At 44.1% G+C, this 20,337-nt stretch overlaps 1 protein-coding gene across 2 annotated transcripts; it reads right to left on the bottom strand.

Moving 5' to 3' along the window:
• Nucleotides 1-711: 711 nt before the first annotated feature.
• cers1 (ceramide synthase 1) lies at nt 712-16,342 on the bottom strand. 2 transcript variants are annotated; one of them, XR_009941556.1, is made up of 8 exons: nt 14,822-16,342; nt 8,386-8,545; nt 6,193-6,373; nt 5,892-6,053; nt 5,507-5,654; nt 4,962-5,017; nt 4,318-4,463; nt 712-2,415 (listed from the first exon to the last, which is right to left on the bottom strand). XR_009941556.1 is itself a non-coding variant. In XM_062557047.1 (7 exons), exons 1-7 carry the CDS (start codon nt 15,077-15,079, stop codon nt 2,373-2,375), a joined length of 1,098 nt encoding a protein of 365 aa, XP_062413031.1. In that variant the 5' UTR covers nt 15,080-16,341; the 3' UTR covers nt 712-2,372. The 2 variants fall into 2 exon arrangements, 1 of the variants encoding a protein (XP_062413031.1); XM_062557047.1 differs by lacking the exon at nt 4,962-5,017 and having other exon boundaries at nt 14,822-16,341.
• Nucleotides 16,343-20,337: the final 3,995 nt, after the last annotated feature.

Below are 20,337 nucleotides of genomic sequence, written 5' to 3' on the forward strand. Positions count from 1 at the left end.
TACCCAAGTGGTCAGATTTTAGAAAGTGGTCAGATCATGATCCTTAAGGGTAGGGGGGGGGGGGGGGTATCGGGCAGATTATGGATCCTTGAGTAAAAGTCTGGTCCAAGTTTAAAAAGGAAAAAATAGAACAATTAAGTTCAAACGCAATATTTAATACTTCATTTGATCCAAGTCTTATGAAACTAATTCATAAAAATCCCCCAGTATCTTCCCTATTTCCTAATGAACAATAAAAATAATAGCAATAAATTACAGTGCAATTTGTATGAAACACCGGCAGGGCAACCCCAGACTCCTTATTTATTCCCAGGTCTCTCTGTCATAACACTTCTCAGTGGTTTTACAAGTTCATATTTGGCACATTCTCAAAGGATACATACACTATCAAAGAAAATGCATAGGTTCAGACTTTGTAAGCAAAGTCAGGTCCACATTTTTAAACCCCAAACCTGGATGGATTCGTGCTCCAATCAATGCAAGGAACTTAAATCTGCCAAATCAGCGAAGAGTTCTACAACCCAAAAGGTTTCAAAATCGAATGATAATTTACTACTCTAAAATTGATGCGATATTGCCAGTTGCGCATTGAAGGACTGTTTTAGCTCTCCATATCATGGCGTCTGTCTTAACAGCCCGCAAGGAGATGGGCAGAGACCAAAGAAAGTGCACACTGTGGACAGTACCATGGTAGACAAAGGGCACCTCATCTGTACAAACAGTTAACCAAACCAATGCATACACAAGAGAAGGACAAGACATCTACAAACAGTGTTCTCAGAGAGAAAAACAAAATAACAGCAGCAGACTCAGATCAATAACAATGTCCTAACATAACAATTGGAAAGCGCGGACTAGTGGGAGAGCCTAGTCCGGAGAATGGAAGACACGTCCATTGGACTCCTTATTGGACTCCTTTCTCTTACTGGCATCTGCGGACTGTTCCAGCACAAGCATGCTGTCCATCATGACGAGAGATAAAACAGTAGCATGGATTTGATCAGAGTGACAGCACTTGGTCTCAGCACAAAAACAAAAAAAAATTAAAAATAAATCCAGACCTGATGCAAACGTACACATTTAAAACTCATGAAAACATTCAGAACAGTATGTACTGTAGGCAAGTAGATTTTCTTTGTATGTATGATTGTGGTCTCTGTTCTTGAGTGTGACGTCGCATGTCGATTAGTTACATTTAAATAGTTTTTCATTTAAGTTTTGTCATAGGACTACTTCATAACATACTTGGAGCCATTCCAATATCATGCATTTCCAGAATACCATATTATGTGCATATATATTAATATTTGCCTAAGGAATTACACAAAGTTTAAGGGCTATTCATGTCAATTGGATTCTGTAATTCGCAGTTTTCCAAAGAAAAAGAAAAAAAATCCTTTTGGAATAAATTATGCAACCAATTCAATCAATTCCTGCTATGTCAGATCATACGTAAATCAATGGTCAGCTTGTATGCCTTCATATCAGTGCAACAACAGATGCAATAAAATCAGAAAATGTCACGCCACATCTTCCCCAAACAGGAATGCAAGCAATATGATCAATCCCTATTTATCCACACCAAAAAAAAGTGAAAAAACAAAACAAAATTCCCTTAAAATCATGTGGTGTTTTTTTTTTACATTCAAGCACACCAATACTACAAAGATGTGTGGCTCGCACATTAACAACAGGTCAGGCTGGGTAAAGTCCATTTGGTCTGGAGTAACCTGTGCAATGATATGGATCATCAGTGCATGTCTTTAGGAAATTAAAACCAGAGACTCGACATGCACTCTCTCATTGTCCCCTTCTTTCTCACACAGAGACAGGATACAAACGCACCAATGTTTCCCTTTATACAGCCGTCACTCCTGGAATTAAAAGTAAATCAAACATCAAATTGGAAAAACAAAGCCATCGGCTCTTAAAAGAACACTAATTTGAAATATGTTCGGGTCTCGAAAAAGCACAATTCACCAGTGTTACTGTGAATGCGGTAAGTCCTCATAATGTTGAGGGATGTTTCACGCGTTGAGGTTAAGAAACAGAGTTCTCTTCCGCTGTCAAAGCATGGTGAAAGAGATGACACTATTTCTATATATACCCACCACACAAGAGGAACTTCACAGAACTTACACCTTTTTTTTCTCCAAAAAAGTAAAAGTATAAGACAAGTCACCTGAAATAACATTCACAGTGCTATAATAAAAAAAAAAACAGAATAGTGTAACTGAAAACATATCACTGTCTACATGTGTTTTTTCCTGCAAAACCATCTAACCACTTGGAGCACAAGTCAATGTACGTAGAATAGATCTAGTTTAATTGTATTTCTAGGTATGTGCCAGGAGGTGGTGCTGGAGAGGCTCTTATAGATGCTTCTCCTTGGTGATCCCGTTCTGCACGTGTTTCCTATGGTGAGAGAGGGGACAAAGATCAGGTGATGAGATGATGATCAGCCATTGCAGAATAATACTGAGGGATATCACTTCTTTCAAGGTTAGCAAGATAAGGGCTAGGGCTCTGGGAATGCTTAGTAATCACATCGAAATGAGCTCTTTGATCCTATCTGCATGTTACACAAGGTGCGCGGTATCTCATCGCCCCGAGATTGTGTTACTGACAGCAGGAGGTTGCCCCCATCCCATGCTACCCCCTCCAACTCATCAGTGTCCCACGTCCGAATGTAGCCCTGCGATAGCTGGGGGGAGAGAGTGCAGTGTGACTGCTGGACACGGACAGATGTGCAAACATGTCCTGCCTGCATCTGTGCGAAACCAGTCTTTGTCACGGCGCCATTTTTTTTTTATATACGTCGTCATTTGTATATCTGTATATGTGGTCTGTGGTTGTCATGTCTCGATCAAAGCATGCATATCATAAAACTATCTGTGGTTAAGACTGTATGTGCATGTCATCACAAGTGGTTGCTTTTTACATTTGGAACCTGAGTGTGTGTTAGGGATGGCACAGTTCACAAAACCCACGATTCAATTTCTATCACAGGTCTGGTTCTAGGGTTGTAGTTTTCGGTTCTTGTTATTATTTTTTCTTTTTATCTTTAACACTTCAAAAATATCATGCGTTAATTATTTGCCCTTTAGGCTACAGCATTAAAATAGTTTTATAATGTACTCATGCACAAACTGAAAGCAATTGACTTGACTTTAAGCACATCACTGAGACCATCTCTGAGGAAGGGTGAGATTTTGATACAGAATGAGTGAGGACATTGATGATTTCAAAAAAGTAGCATGTGTCATAGCCATCTACATGAGCTTTTGTGTCCTTTTAGCACAGGAAGATTGACTGAAATATTACGGAATATTTTATTTCTACACATAGCATAGCCTAAGCCTACCCAAGCTATGCAAGATAGCAAGATACTAGGCTACCACACAGTGTAAATGCGCAATTTCACTCCTGTCTACTACCAATTTACGCTCCCCTAGGGCCAATTGCTCAATGAAACTGAACGTTAAATCTTCTATGTGAGGAGGACCCAACACACATTTTAACAACATTTTATTTTTGAGGGCTTTTGACATCTGCAGTTACTTATTACCCTACACTAAGTAAAATGAACCAATGAACCAACACATCTCCCCTGTACATAAGAGTTCGTCAGAGCTATGCCACTGCAGAAGAGGCCGCTCAATCCCCTTAATTGTTGCAAATAAAGACTTGGTTGCGACTTCCAACCCGTTTTTATGCTACTTTGTTAATATTTGGGGAACTGTGAGAAAGGAGCTGCGACCGCTTAGCCTAGGCTGCTGAATTTCCGTGAGGGCACAGCAAATGAACTTCAGAAAAATATATCGAAGCTCATGATATTCAGACCGGCCAAAAACGTTAATGGCCCACCGGGGATCCTCCCGAAGCTCCCGATTAGCCATTCCAGGCCTGCACTACAGCATAATGAATATGTATTGCACAATGCTTCCACACAGACACAGTTCTATCTACCGTTTTCTTTCCGCCGTCATCATAGGTAAAATTAAATCCAAAATGTTCCCACACAACAGACTTATGCGACGCTGGCACATCCTTTAAGTCCGGGCTGGCCTCGTTATCTCACCTGCCATTTCTACACATAACTCCAGCACTCCTCACCTACACTTTCACCCAAAACGGGGGGAAAAAACATCTGAGGTCACATAGGGGCATGAGGTTACATTGCGCATGACATGAACCATCAACACCGTACGATGCACACACGCCCCGAATCGAGACAAGCGAACCGTGCCACACCTTGTGTGTGTGTACTGTGTGTGTACTGTGTGTGTGTGTGTGAGAGAGTGTGTGTGTACATACCCTTCCTCGTTGTCCTGATGGCCAGCATCAGGGTTCTGCTTCTTGAGCTTTGCCTTCAGAGAGGCCTCTTCTTCCTCGTACTCCCGCACATCATTCACCCCCTCCATCTGGCCCGTCAACACTTTCACCACAAACAGTACGATGAACTGCAGACACAAAGAGAGAAAGATGGAGGGAGGAAAGAGGGAGACAAAGGAAGGAAAATAGGTAGAAAAGAAAGGGTACAACATAAGTCAGTACTAGAATGGACTATATGAGTGAGAGAGTGAGAGAGAGAGAGAGAGAGAGAGAGAGAGAGATAGAGAGAGAGAGAGATAAGATACTGTAGATACATTACTATGAGGTAACAATATGCCATCAGATAAGATATACTGTGAGATGACAAGATAGCACATTGATCTACAGACAGAGAGATCGAGAGGGAGAGAGAAAACATCAAAGGTGTATAATCCCACACTATAACCAAATAGAGGAAGAAAAGTGAAAAATAAATAAATGGGGTAAAAAAAAAAAAAAAGCACCAACTCCCAACACCTCAGAACCCAAACACTACGGCCTCTAACCCAACACCACTCCAACTGCCCGGCACCGGCACCAGAACCGAACACCAAAACCCTGCGCCAAACCAACACACTCCTCCTCACCCACGTCCGCCTCGGAATCCGGAATGACGGAATCTGCTGCTTACTTTAGAGGGGGGCTGCCGACATGCGCACGGAAGAGGAATCACACAACATTCTCAGCTGTCAGCAGTCAAACATTCATCAACAGCACACATGGTCACACATTCAGGTGGCTTCAATTAAGACAGCCAGGCATGAAACATCAATGACAAGCATGGAGGCATGAACTTCTGTGTAAATCACAACACAATTGGGCCAGTGAACCTGGTATAAAGCACAGATGAGAGCAGACACATCCAGGAAGAAAGACTTGGAGAGGGATGAAGAAGGTTGAACACATCTCCATGAAGAGACGGTCAGTCCAGAGAGGGAAAAGGAGTAGAGAAAAGGAGAGAGAGAGAGAGAGAACAAAGAGAGGGAGAAAGAAAGAGAGAGAAAGAGAGAACTGGGCCAGTGTCTGGACTCTCGACTCAAGCACATGTGGGCCTGAGCCTTATTCACGAGCCAGTTCTGATAGTTCACAGGGGGGAGGGACAGAGAGGCAGGAAGTGGTCATGCTGTCTCACCAGGAACCAGTAGATGTTCATGAGGAGCAGCGCGAGCAGCAGGGCGTTGAAGAAGAAGTAGAAGGGGATGTTGGGCACCAGCTGGAGACTGGCCACACAGGAGGCGTAGAGAACCTTCAGGGGGAACCAGTACAGACGGAACCAGAACCTGCCGGGAAGAACAAAAGAGAGAACACGCTCACTCGTTAGTGTTGCGTGAGGGATCCCGACCATGACTCAGACGCACAAACACACACCAAGTTAACAGGCAACTGCGCAGCCTGTAAATAAATAAGCCAGCGTCTACAGACACAAACAGAACTCCACGACAAGTCAGTGACCGTGTGTGTGTTTGTGTGTGTGTGTGTGTGGGTGGTTATGTCTCTGTCTACCAGCTAAACCTCACCAGGTGATGCTGAAGCTAACAGAGCCCATATTGGAGAGAATGTCGTTGATCAAGTAGTAGCTTCCACCCCGGGTCTTGAAATAGACATTCAGTTTGGTGAACTCCAGCTGAATGTCATTGATGTCGTGTAGAAACAGCACCAGCACCCCGATGTTGTGGTATCTGCAGTAGGAAAACACAACGTATTAGATTCCCGTGCATGTAAGTGATAGCCTACATCCAATACGGGCAGTAGTGGTGGTCAAGCAGTTTGGGTGAGTGCTTGATGGACACTTATGTGACTGCTCCTGAGGCGTCTCACCTGAAGGCATAGGAGAATGTGATGAGGGCCAGCGTGATCACGTGATGGACCACCATGACGGCCGAGTCCTTCCTCCAGGCGTCCATGTAGACGGTGGCGTATATGGAGTGACCGTAGAAGCTGCCCTGGATCAGGTAGGCGATGGCGATGTCCGTGGGCACTGACATGCCACTCTTCCAGTCTGTCGTCGGGAAGAACATGCAAAATGAGTCGTCAGCATGGTGCACACACACACACACACGACACGACGCAACGAAACACACCTTTACATCTCATCGATTACACACGTCACCACTCACGCATGCAAACACACACACACACACACACACACACACACACACACACACACACACACACACACACACATACACACACACACACAAACGTAAAAGAGCACACGCAGACACAAATACACACCCTAAGAGACACATACATCCACTTCCATTAGCTTATGTCAAAAGCACTAAGCAGCTTTCCATCCACTTTCCCCCGGACAGGAATTTATGCGCCTGTGATGCACCATTGGCATGTCCGGCAGGGCCGTCATTAGTGCCCAACAGGCTGATTTTCGCGGGATATAGAGGCTCGGCTCGACAGGACGCCATGCAGTATTTATGGAGCTTCCCCCGGGGACACATTAACCTGGAAGTTTGAGGAACTTTCCATGCTGAGCCGAGCTGAGGCAGGGCCACTGCTGCCTCTATTGCTACTGCCGCTGCTACTGTTGTTGACGGTACAGCCTTTAATGCGTATTGATCCCCCCTCCCCGTCATTAAACATTGAGAACACGATTACAACAGTCGGCGTGGACCTGGGGGCCGCCGGAGCAGCTTTAGGCTGGGAAGCGCTCGCTCAGAGGGCCTCGTAATGAGCCATCAGCGCTGGCTCTAAAGCTTTCTGACCGGGCTGTTATGAGGGAGAGAGTGCTCATCAACACAATGGAGGATCTTACAGGACCAAAGCTAGGAGTAAACATCAGTCTCAAAACTGGCGCAGGAATTGATAGAAAACTACAAAAAAAAAAAAAAAGGCTGAAGCATTTTTGTTGGTGAAGAAATTAGTGCCCAATTATACTTTAACAACAGTTCAATGACCGTGGCTACCGATAGTAGCTTCTCAAGCAAATCCTGGTAGGGTTCACATATACTTATTACTCAATATACAAATTACGTGTCTGTGTTAGGTTTGCGTTTTATTACTACCATAAATTTTAAGCATCCTTGTAAAGTTAAGTATATGTCCATATGCAAACACACCAACATGGAAACATGCAAATTTGCCAGAATGACAGTTGACAAGGGATATGGTACGCCACTCGAAAGAGCATTTGCTCATTTGGAATAAGCTGCCTTTCTGATCTAGGAAGATCCCCCTAGTTTAGCTACAAAGTAAACATAAAGTATGGCATTCAGTCAAATTTTCAGACTGCAGCTGAAACAGCAAAACAATCATGAACACCAAACACAGTACAGCTAACATAATTACCCAGATAAAATGTAATGAGTTTTTAATGGCCTATGAAAACCAGCCAATGTGTGTGTCCACAGGCAGACAGACACTGTCACTGTTCAAAACTAAGTCTATGGTCCCTTATCTTGTCCCACAGAACAACGGTCAGCTAAATACTGGATCATGAGATATCTATTTTTGACACAAATCATAACTGATAAAATTCATTCTGAGGCGCTAAAGCCCTTTCTCGGTTAAGCTCACAGACCAGTACGTAGACTAATGCACAATATTAAAACAAACAAAAAAATACAACTCCATGGCCTTTTGTATCTCTGAAGAGGATGAGAGTTGCATTACAATATTAAATATCTATTTAATATGAGCCTTTTCTGTAGTCATTGAACTCAACGCCGTGTAATTTTGTGAAAAATACTGGTGTGTCTTAAACTGAAAAATAAAAAGTGGGATTTGGATTAGTAACTTGATACAAATCAAAATAGGCCAAGTTCCTAGCCACAACACTGGCATTCAGTGCAGTGGGGCTGTGACAGTTGCAGGATTAATAAGTGGTCATTTGTAAAAGCACCCATCAAACCGCAAGTAAAAGCAGTGGATCACCATCAGCTGACACCAGCAATTTACACTGTAATAAGAGACCTTCCCAATGACAGGCTGTGGAAAGCCCCTTGAGTTCGAACACACATGGGGACTCCCACAGAGAGGCCTGCGCCTCCGGCTTACCGTAGAAAACGGACGGCGGGTTGTGAAAGAAGGTGTATTGGGTGAAGAAGAGCAGGTAGGTGCTGTAGGACCACGACATGGTGTAGAAGACCAGCTTCCACGCGCTCTCCGGCATCTTGGCAGTGTCTTTGGGCTGGAGACAACACCACTGTGCAAACGGCTGTGGGACACACACACACACACACACACAAGAGAGACACACAAAGGTTGCTTATCAAAACACAAAGACACACTCCCGCCGGGGGACAGACACTGTGATCTATCAAAGCAGGGTTCGCACGGCAACATCTGCGACTGCACACATGTTTATGTCGTGTTTGTTTTAACACAGTGGGGAGTAGGCGAGAGGACTGGAGCTGAGTTGAGTGGAGTTGAGTTGTGTTGTGCTGGACGAGTCCCCTCAGTGAACCTCATGGCTATTCACTTCATGTGCTACGCCAGCAGAAAAAGAGGAAGCTGAAAAGCTGAGACGTGCTTCCTTCGTCAGAGAATCCTGGAGTAAACTGTGGGCGGCCTAGTGGTGTGTGTGTGTGTGTGTGCGTGTGTGGGGGGGTGAGCTGATTAGCAAAAACACAGTGCACATGCTCAGATAAGCCTGGGGGGGTGTTGTTGAGGGGAGGGGGGGGGGGGAGCAGGCGCACTGAGCGAGTTGAAGCGAGAGCACACAGGCTCCACTCTCACAGGTGGCGGTGGGAGAAAGTGAGAACTAGTGTGCCGCGTCTTATCTCTCCACATGACAGAGTATCTGCCGCTGTCGAGCGATGGTCACCCAAGCCCGGTCGTCGTAACCGGAGATAAAAAAGCGAAAGGGCAATTTACCCAGGAGTGCGTCGTAATCATTTATCTTTTATCGGTCACGGCAGGCAGCCGGGGTCGACTGCTCCTATTCGCTTTCATTCCCGTGGAAGCTTCACGTATACCCCCCCAAACTCTCACACACACACACACACACACACACACACACACAGACGCAGACAGAGGACACCATCAGACCAGAACCTGCCTGGGGACCAAGCCAACTGCCAGTCCTCCGGTGAGAGACAGAGAGGGAAGGGAGAAAGAGAGAGAAAGAATGAAGAGAAAGAAGAGAGGATAGAAAGAAGAGACAGAGAGAGAAAGGCTGCGCGCGCTTGTCACATGACCACATCCTGGGGCACTGAGCCACGTTGGTTGTCGGCCTCTGATTGGCCGAGGAGACCTGGCCATGTGTTCCTGCTTGTGAGTCATGTGCAGCAGCAGCAGCAGCGGCGGCAACAGCAACGGCGGCAGCCCGAGCAGCGGCAGCGGCGGCGGCGGCAATCGGCAGCAGGATATCCACCTCGTGCCTTCCTGCCCCTCGCTCCGCCCCAGCGCATTTATTTATAGAGGCCAGCTGTCAGCAGCACGTCCACCACTCGGCCGTCTCCAGCGTCGGGCCCGGACTCCCCCTCCTCCTCCTCCCCCTCCTACCCGCCTTGCCTGGGCACGTCTGCTGCTCGCAGGCACGGCCGGCGCGCGCACCACATGGTCCAGACCCGTCATCACCCACGCCGCCGCCTGCGAACAAGGCACAGCGTGGGGGCTCGAGAGCCTAGGCCAGACCGCTGTGGAACGGAGGACTACCCTACCGAGTTCCTCTCAATCGTAGTGTAGTGTAGTGTAGTGTCTGGCCGGGGGGTGATTCTCTGCGTCTCTTGCACAACATTTGCAAGTTCCTCTATTTGCACAATGTGATGTTGCTATCAGCAGTTCTCAAGATGCATAGAATAAATAGCCTGACACCTTGTTGTGGCATAGCACGCACGAATGGCAGTCAGGCTTCTGCCAGGGTGCAAAGATGTTTGGTTGCCGAGAAGGAGGATTTGAGATTCAGTGAGAAGGGGGATTGTCCTACAACTAAGGTCTGAGCTTCAAATTAGCAGTTCTCTTTCTAATCACACACTGCCTTAAATTCACTTTAAGGGCTTTTCTGCAAGACCCCAAGAGACCTGTGAAAACTAATCATCACAGACTGAATTTGAACTCTGTTTGAACCTCTTCCTACTTGTACGAACACAACGGATATCCCCGGAAAAATTCTCCATTCTACCCCCATTTTCAGTCAAGGAGAAGGCTCTTGTATCCGTAGCAACCACTTAACGATGGCAGGTTTCTGTTGCCAAAATCTCACAGGCCACAATCTGACCAGCTGTTCACTGCCACGAGTATCTCACTCACTTGTGTCTCCCTCTTTTCCTTTCACTTTCAGTTAGAAACACTACACAAAAGGGCCTCAACTGTAGGGTTGGTGGTGGTGTCGGGGGGGAATACATTTAGCAGAGCTTGACATTCCCCGGAGACATCTGCCGGCATAGGACAAAGCAGCCAACCCCCAAAAAACAGACCCCCTCCCACCCCATCAAACCTTCACCACAAGCCCCTTCCCAGCATGCACTGCTGAGTCACTGCAGGGAGTGGGGGGAGGGAGGAATTGTGTGGTAAATAACTGTTGCGACTGAGTGGAACTTGACCCCTTCAAAACAAAAACATCAGGGTTGGAATCAGGGTTACTGGTGCAAATATGCCCCAGACTGACCTTACATCAATGCAGTGATTATAGGTAAGTGGAAAGGTCGTTCATCCTGTGACGTGGAGACATCAATACGTCCACTCGTATTCAGAGAGATGACTTCTAGGCAATTTGAAAGACTAATTGTCAAACCTGATGAGCTTGAGACATCCCTCTCCATGGCAATCTTTCAGCTTGAAACAGCAGAGTGGAGTGCTAGCAAATATCATGTTTGTTAAAGGTGGGAGCTGCCAGGGGAGACAATAATATCATATTTGGGCCATGATACAGTATTAATGTGGTATCTTACAATATAGCACATTGATTCAAATTTGAGTTACATTGAGATGTATGTCTCCCATATACAATGTGTCTTTGCTGGTAGTCTCTGCAGCCATCTTGATAAAGTACATTGTTCTCTGTGAGGTCTTGTCCTATCTTGTGGACTTGTAATGTCAACAGAGTAGTAGTGCTGAAATATAAGTGCTTACATATAATTAATATTGCTGTAGTTCGTACCACAGTATCGACATAATATTGTGGAAAAATATATTTTGATACTACATTGTATCGATTTCTTCTCCCACGAGTCCCACCACTAACTTTCACACAGGGTTTGAGAGCGCTCACAGCCATAGACATAAGGCTGTGTGTATGCAGGACCACAACACCATGACAGTGAAGAGAAAAAGAGGAACTGTGAGGTGGTCTGCAGGGGAATTCCTTTGTGTACTTTAAGGCCTGTCCACCTCCTCTGGACATACACTCACACGGACATACACTCACACACACCTGAGGCTGGCTCGACTTGTCCAGCAGCCTTAATCTCGGGGAGGCATTACGGCCGTCATCCCCCCTAATTGACTTGCCGAATGAGATCAAATGAACATGGAAACACTTCGTCACGGGATTATGCACACTTTATTCTTCTCCAGAAACATGAGCCCGAGCCAGCAAGGTGCTTTCAGTCAGCGCTTGCTCTCCTTACAAGTGCCCATCTCCCTTTTCACCCATTTGTGGTAAGCAGACAAATTGCCTATGGAGAGCTCTTACTTATGTTGTTGACCATTCAAATAAAATGGTTATTTTTAACAATGCAACATTGATTTAGACTCACTCTCCCGTGCTATTGAATGAGACAACACACAATATGAATAATTAATGTGGGTTCTTTTGTCAGTGAATGACAAGATTAGGCATTAATCAAACTTCACGTGAAACAATGACTTGAGTAGGGTATGGCTGATACCGATTCGTCACCACCACATGATTAACTACTGTAGATCTCCTCTGCACGAAACACAGAGAGGACACTGATTGAATCTGTGGGTCGCTTCACCGTGAACGAGAGAAAAACACAGTTACTCAAAGTTTAAAAATTAACTTCCACAGCTGGTCAAACCAGTGGGAGTTCTTTAAATCATCTCCACTGACTCAACTGGTACAAAACGTCCAGCAGACTAAGCTATTGTTACACTGTTTCATGACCCAAGTCTGTTCCTTGAATAACCATCTGGCCATCATTTATAATGCAACAGGCTGGCATCCTCAGCAGAGGAAGAGTGAAAGGAGAGGTTGCCACTGTAATCTAATTTATTCCACTCAAACAATTCTTCTGGTGCGGGCTGTCATGCAGTATACTAAATTAATACCGCACATCACCACTCCTTCAGCATAAGGGTAATTCATATGAAGTCAAGCTCTGCGTGGTCTGAATCCAACTGGGTGGGGCTGCTTTGGAGCATAGCCTATATATCACCATGTTGACGTGAACTATATCGACCACCGACTAAAGAGCACAGCCCCTTGGTATCTGTGGAGGGTCACTCCCCATAATAAGTGCCAGATGGTCTCGCACAACGCACTCCAGCCCAAGTCATCCGTCACCCCTCTCCCTGGCTTGCTTCACAGATGCGGGGAGGGAGGAGACCAATAACGCAGGACGACAATTACACAAAAATGTGTCTCCCTTTCCTGTTTTCCAATCTGTGGGGAGAGTGTCCGTCGACAGCGGCCCGTGCAACAGGAGACCAAAAGTCGGCGATTACAAGCAAAGGGCAGGACAGCCGCAGGCCCGGACGCCACCATCGGGATTTGATAGCAAACCTATTAGCAGACCCCTGCTTCAGATCTCCATGGGTCAACACTGGGGCAGTTAGAGTGGTATGGCCGTTGTGCAATTAGAAAAGTACTCTTCCTCTTTCCGACCTGGCGTGTGTTGGTGAAGGCAACGGTCACTCAGGTGCCGGCATCTGAGTGCCGTGCATGTGTGCAAAGCACAATTTCGCACAAATTGGATTTCCAACTGGGTGACATGTCTCTCCTCCTACACATCAAGCTCAAAAGCTCAATTAATCAAGGTGCTGAAGCACTACAGCTTTCGTCATGATGTGAACGGCGCACACGAGTAATACTTATCGTCTGTTGCTAGCAGTCACTAGCAGACATTGATGTGAATGCAAGACACCAGGATGGTATCCAGGAGTAAGAATTCTAGCCTGTAGCATTTCTCCAGCTAGTTGGGCTAAGGAATTTGATAGCTGGCCTGAAACAAATGTGTTTGGCAAGTATCTGACACAACAATGTATATTTGCAGCTAAACATCACCACCCCTGCAAGCGGTCTCCTGTGGCTTCTCGACAGGCGGCCTGTGAGGAATTTACAAGGGGAAAATAACGCGCAGCGTGGTGTTTTTACCCTGGGCGGGCATTGCTTCCTGCCCCATAAGTGCATCTGGAGAGTCCATGTATCAGTGAGGCAAATTGACCTTGTTTATGACGATTCAGTGTGCTGATCTAGCACAGAAATGTGTATGTGTGCGTGTGTGTTCGAGTGTGTGCTGCTCACACATGGGTCATGAACAGGCTCGTTCCATGTCCCTCGCGCTGCAGTGTCTCTGCAGGAAGTGAAACTATTATAGCATTCTCAGTCACACATGTCGCGTTCAGACAGAGACTCGATTCTCTCCACCATGACACTGTGGGGCCAACAAGAGACTGCTGTTTTGTGGGTACTCGATTTAAATATGCTTCAAGACTCAAGACTGAATTAGACACTCTTGACTATAAGAGGTTGGTTGACTATAAGAGCCACCCTCTTCTTGATCAGGGGACAGTAGCCTAAAATGTTACCCTCAAGATACAATGAAGGTATATATGACTAAGGTCGTCATAGCCCCCTTGATTAATTATCTTCATTAGTGTATACTGTTCTAGAAACGTTCTAATGTCATTTGGAGAGATAGCTATAGAGCCTCACAGCATGTCCTTAGCTGTTTAAACTAATCAAGTCTAAGTAACTCCATCTCCACCTGAACCCATCAGCTCAAATGCTCCTTAATAAACATCATGCCATGGATGCCAAGGCCGAAGTTTCCTCTAGGTCTAAAATATTTACAGGATCGACAGCCTACCCTAACAGTATAGGAAACAGAATATCTGTTTGTCATAGTTCTCAATTGTAGGGCAATTAATTAAGCGGAGATGGCTACAGAGCTGATGAAATGATGGGGTTTTAGTATGTTGTGGTTGCCCATCAATTGCAACAGTAAAACTCACCCATGACCACATAACCTCAAACTTCTCTCACCTTCCTTGAACCCATCACACATTACCAGTCCAGTGCTGGAAATAATGGCACCAAACCTTTTGTCCTGAAATTAATTTTCTTAGAAATCTGAAGAGGTACTGTGGGCAAACTTATCTGTTTCAACCTTTGTGCCTGAATGTTCTGAACGGGTATGCGAAAAATGTGTAAATGTCACAAATAGCTTTGCAGTTGACAGGTTCTCCCACAAATACTACTACTGACTGTTGTTGCTGTTCAGGGAAAGATGTTGCCAGATGTATTTAGTAGTCCACGAGGGTGGACAGAGTCACACAATATGCCAAGTTATGGGCAACTGTTTACCTTGAATAGGCATCCGGTCAGCCCCCGTCGCATCTGCGTCCACATAACAGCGCAGATAAAGAACAGCCCCATCTCGGTCCAGGTAATATAGGCATTGTCCAGCAGGGTTCTTCTGGAGAGCTCCAAGCCGCAGTCGCTACACTCCTTCAAGGCACTGGCCATGACGGCACATGCTCTAGTGAAGAGGTCCACATAACCAGGCATGGGATCCTCAGCCACGCCGAGGTTCATAGTATCATCTCCGTTATGCTCGTCCATTGTGCTAAGTAACTACTACAATACTTGCAGGGTAAAAAAAAATCAGGTGACGGAGTAAACACTCCTCTCACTGTATTCACTGTGCTCTTTGCGCAAATCCCTGCCACTAACTTGGCTAACCTTATAACGTGAAAAAAAACTTTAAGCTGCTTAACCACTCAAGTAGCCTAATACTTTGTTGCTATATACAGACATGAATATGACATATGTCCATGTCGAAAAACGTTAGATGATATATTTCCGCTAATGTTAGTATATTTGAGTCGTTGTCCTCCAAACCTTTAGCTGGCATATTATGGGACCACAGATGTATGATCACTTGATAGTGGTAGCTAGCTAGGCAGATAATGGTGATATAAAATTCTGAATGTGGCGCGGTCAGCTAGCTTTAAGAGCTGGCTAACTGGCCAGCTACGAGTACCACGACCCCTCTACCATAGCAGAGTGAAGGGTACTTGATAAAGGTTCGATCTCAATTAAATGCATATTAAACGAAGGATTGGGTCTTCAAATGATGATTTACAATAAATCACGTTACCTGATAACGATACCGTTATTAGCTAGCTAACGTTAGCTGGTAGCTAACTATTAATCGAGCGGTCTGAAGCCGCTAACGTTAACGTTACAGTAGATGTCAGCTTCTTAGCTAGCTGTCTTTGTAGACCACTAAATTCGCCTAATTGATGGATGGTATCAATGTAGTGAACACACATAAGTAAAAGAGTTAGCTATCGACCAATATCATCAATGCCATTTCAACACCACTATAATGTTAACGGTAGCACTGTTAGTGATGCTTTCAGTTGCCTCAAATGCAGCCTTTGAAAGAGGCAAACGTCAAACAGACTATCCGCTCCTTTCTATTATTCGCATTATATAACACATCTTCCTTCTTTCATTTCGTAAAATCAATGTCCCTGTCACATTAATCTACAAACCTGGAACATCTTAGCACTAAAAAAGAAACGTTGGTTTGATATCCTGTAATCCTCAGTGATGAGCGTCTTGTGGAGTGCTCTGTCTGGTCAACGTGTCCAGGGTGCGAGACTGGCTGCTGCGCCTTGACAAACGTGAAAGAAAAAACGCGCTGTCTTTCAGCCGCTGTTGAAGGAGCACACGAGCGTCCAGTAAATGTGACCAGTTTCCAAGAAAGCGTGGTAACGAACACCTCTTCTTAGAGATCTGAGAGACACACTAGGCTACGGTTAAGAGCGGAGGCTTTTGCGAAAAAAAAAAAGCAGAGGTGACGTGACGTAATTAAGGCCCGCTATCTTCTTCAACTGCAAGGATTATAGGAGGAAAAAACTGTTAAAGACACAGTGCCTCTACTGGCAGTGTGGACGGTGCAGCGAATGCTTTCGAAAAATGTTACTAGGCCTACACTATTTATGTAGAACCTCAAACATGGATCAAACAATTTAATCTTAACAGTTTTGGGAATGAGGACGCGAGGCCAATGCCTGGAAAGAACTGTATTTTCTTCTATAGCCTGAAGCTATAGAAGAAATTATTGAATTTCCCCTTGGGGATCAATAAAGTATCTATCTATCTATCTATCTATCTATCTAAGCAAACATTTAAGACGAGTAAATTCAACAAAACAAATTGTAAGCAAACATTTAAGACGTGTAAATTCAACAAAACAAATTGTAGCATAACAAAACCTTTCATTTCTGAAACTACTGCACATCATTGTAAGGCATTTTCTAGTATTAAATAACACCGAACACTCGCGCTGGCTCAGTAGGCTATTTCAAATGGAAATATGCCTTTGTATTTCATGGAATGAATTTCCATGAATTAACTGTAGCCTAATGTTAAAAAAAAAAAAAAAAAAGTATCCCTTCCCCCTAGACAGGGTGTAGACTCATGTCTATTCCCTCGTTAGATTTGCAACGTTTGCTTTTGACTTTTGACTTTTCTCTTTGTCTTAAACTACAATCCAATCACTGTAAGTTTGATCAATAGGCCTACTCTCTGTAGGCCTTTCCATGGCCCTACTAGAATTCAAGAATAAATTGAAGGGATGTTACATCGCAGAATCATAGATGCTTGGAGGGAAAAACAATGAAAGTTCACACGAACAAACGATAAGTAGACTAATTAACACTATTCGAATCATGTAGGCTAATTAGCAATTCAATTGTAACCATACAAATCGTTTTGCTGTTAAGCCAGGCCTATTTGTGTAGGCTACTGTGTCTGTGTGTGCTGTCACAATTACATCTTGAGTAGGCCTACTTCCTTTGCGCTCTGTCCCTGCTGTGCCCAGCCATGACTAGATACAATCCTTCACTTTTGCATTCTCTGCTCTTCTGACTTGAAGGCTTCTATTGTTTCTAAAATCCCTTTACATGTAAAAGACCGCTTAACTGAAGTCTATTATCTCACTAAGGTTGGCAGGAAGTAAGAGTGAATGGGTAATAGAGGCTCTTGGGTAGGCTACCTCAGACTCTACCATTGCCATTTATTAACACCTGTTGCCATGATTTATATGTAACTATATGGTTGATCTAGAAAGCTACCATTTACTCAGATCACCCTGAGTGTCTTTCATTCAGCAGCATATTGTACAATTTGGTTGTATTCCTGGTGTGCCCCATTCACCTGTGAAAGACTTTTTTTACAGAATAAGTTCCTAAACTTGCTAAAACATGGTGCCTGCCCTGATATTGGTGGAAAAGCTGCTCGGAAAGTCTGATATTGTGACTCCTGACTGGGTCAGGATTGCCTGGTTAGGCGTCTAGGTTTTCCTGATTCTGTCATAGGCTCACTTCTCGACAGATTTATAGACACCATCACATTTTACAAGTGAATACAGGTTCAACTACGCATCAATAAATCCAGACCTAACATGACACATCACAGATTAACAGAGGTTTTGCAGCCAGTTCAGGGAGAGAGGGGAGAAGACAATATTGTATGGGAGTGTATTGAACCTTAATGAACTAGCAGAGTCAGAAAACCATAAAAAGAAAAAAAAACACGAAAGTCATCTGAATATAACTAGCTTCCAGACTGTGAAAGAGGTGTATTTTCACTGTATTCTCAGCATTGTATATTCATGTTTATTGGTTATTGCTATACATTTGCAAAAAATACATCTTTATTGGTTAAATATCACTTTGGACAAAAGCATCTGCCAAATCCCATAATCATAACCATTTTCATGTGTTTTACATGTGACTACTGTATTCACAATATGTAAATAAACAACAACAATAGCACCATGATACCATGCAGTCAAGAAAAGGCCAAAACAGCTGCCATGTGTAGGTATTCTAGTTCTGCTCAACATTTTTTTTGGGTTGTTTAGGTAATGAGAGGTGAAAGATGGCATTCACTCAGTGCATGCATGTCTCAGGAAAGACCATCAAAGCCAACTTTGACCTCCACACAGAGATGAATGATTCTATTGATTATTTACTTACTATCATTCCCATCTGGCAGCTCTGCACAATTCACTATCAGTGAACTTTGTGTCCTGTTGTTTATGGCCAGGGCTTCGGTTTAATGGAGAGAGGTTCTATTTGAGCAGGTTTAGTGGATCTTGTGCAAGTCTTTAGCCTGTAGCTTAATCGCACGGCTTAGGCAAAGCAAAAAAAAAAAAAAAAGGCCTGAGACATATGTGTAGTGGGCACTAAACTATAAAGTTCTGACGAGACCTGCTATGCAAACAACAATTTCTGTCTCATTATAAGGTGTGTCTGGAGGAGTTACCACCTGTTGTGGTAACTGAATGAGCATACTAGCCTGGAACACAAATTGTGTTTTATGTGCATCGCATATGAACTTTCACTGAAATGTTCAGAGGTGTTATGAGGTCAGGGTTTATGTAATTAATTATTTGATGAGCAACATTCCAGACACTGAGGCTGAGCTCAATACCACCTTGGAAATGTCTGCCATAATCCTGTTGGTATTATTTAACCAAGGGTCACTGCCTCATAACAGTCAAACTAGTCACAATCTTCAACAGGCCACGTTTTTCTCACTTGATGCTAGCAATGTGGTTTCATACACAGTGGTGCCATCTATAGGCCAAATAGGTGTCTAAAGCCAATACTAGCCTGGAAGCCAACCCGAAGTTACCCCGCCCACAAACATTGAGATTGTGAATAGAATTGTGTCTGGCTACATCCGGCTAATTAAATACAGGTTATTCAAAACATAAAAAAAAAAAACTTAGATTACATGCTTACATTTCCACTGAATCAGTTAGTAAGGTAAGGAACATTTTCTTTATGTCTAGAGCAATACAGGTTATTCAAAACATAAAAAAAAAAACTTAGATTACATGCTTACATTTCCACTGAATCAGTTAGTAAGGTAAGGAACATTTTCTTTATGTCTAGAGCATGCCCCTCAAAGCTCTTCACAGAACAAACACAATATTTAATAAACAATAAGTCCATGAGGTGATTCTCCAGGCATGAGCCACAAGGCATGATGTCCCAGGCCAGAGCAGCGCAACGTTAGTGGCACATTCCTATAAAAGAGCGCACAGATCAGTCTGATGCTGAAGTCCCGAGCAAGCTCTCTTAGTAGGTGCATTTGTCCAAACTAAGTCAGTGTATTAACCAGTATATGTGCTGTATCATGACAATAGTGTTGTTAGCACACTGTTATTCTAACTCACCAACAGGACACAGTGCGCATGAACTTATATGGTATTCTGAAGGCTAAGTGATTGATATACTATATGTCAGTTAACATTCTGATTTATGTTGGCTGTAGCACTCAAAGATCATAGAGCGGTAGTGCTCTATGATCTTTGGTAGCACTAACACAGGCTAAGTAATACATGTACTGTAGGCCTATGTGTCTCATGGGTGGTGATGACACTATCATATAATAATAATAATAATAATAATAATAATAAAAGAAGACAATGATCACAAGATGATCAGAGATGATGATCAATTGCAGTAACACAGTCTCACTGTGTATTTTGATAACTAGCCTATTCATTTGACATAATATGCACAGGAGAGGTTTTAAATCCCTTGTGCTGTAGATTGGGGACTTCCCACAGTGGCTGATCAACAACCAGGCCTATTTAACATTAACATATCTCTGATGCCCAACCAAAGATCCAAAGCAGCCAAAAAACAACTTCACAGACAAAGCAGCCATCCTCCGCATGTTTATGCCCTGTTGAAGCGGGCTCTAAGCAAAACCAGAGTGAGTGAGACCTGAGAACATAATATGCCCCATCATTCACTAAATCTAGTTGAAAATTAAATTTAGTTTCAGAA

Source organism: Sardina pilchardus, chromosome 15 (assembly GCF_963854185.1).
Source record: "Sardina pilchardus chromosome 15, fSarPil1.1, whole genome shotgun sequence".
Lineage (NCBI taxonomy): Eukaryota > Metazoa > Chordata > Actinopteri > Clupeiformes > Clupeidae > Sardina > Sardina pilchardus.

Excerpts from the sequence above, each read along its gene's own strand:
- cers1 (XM_062557047.1), bottom strand. The coding sequence starts at position 15,079 with ATGGACGAGCATAACGGAGATGATACTATGAACCTCGGCGTGGCTGAG. Across the intron at positions 5,655-5,891 it reads GTTAGCTTCAGCATCACCTG|GTTCTGGTTCCGTCTGTACT; the intron begins GTGAGGTTTAGC and ends TCTTCCCGGCAG. Across the intron at positions 4,464-5,506 it reads TGAACATCTACTGGTTCCTG|TTCATCGTACTGTTTGTGGT; the intron begins GTGAGACAGCAT and ends TTGTGTCTGCAG.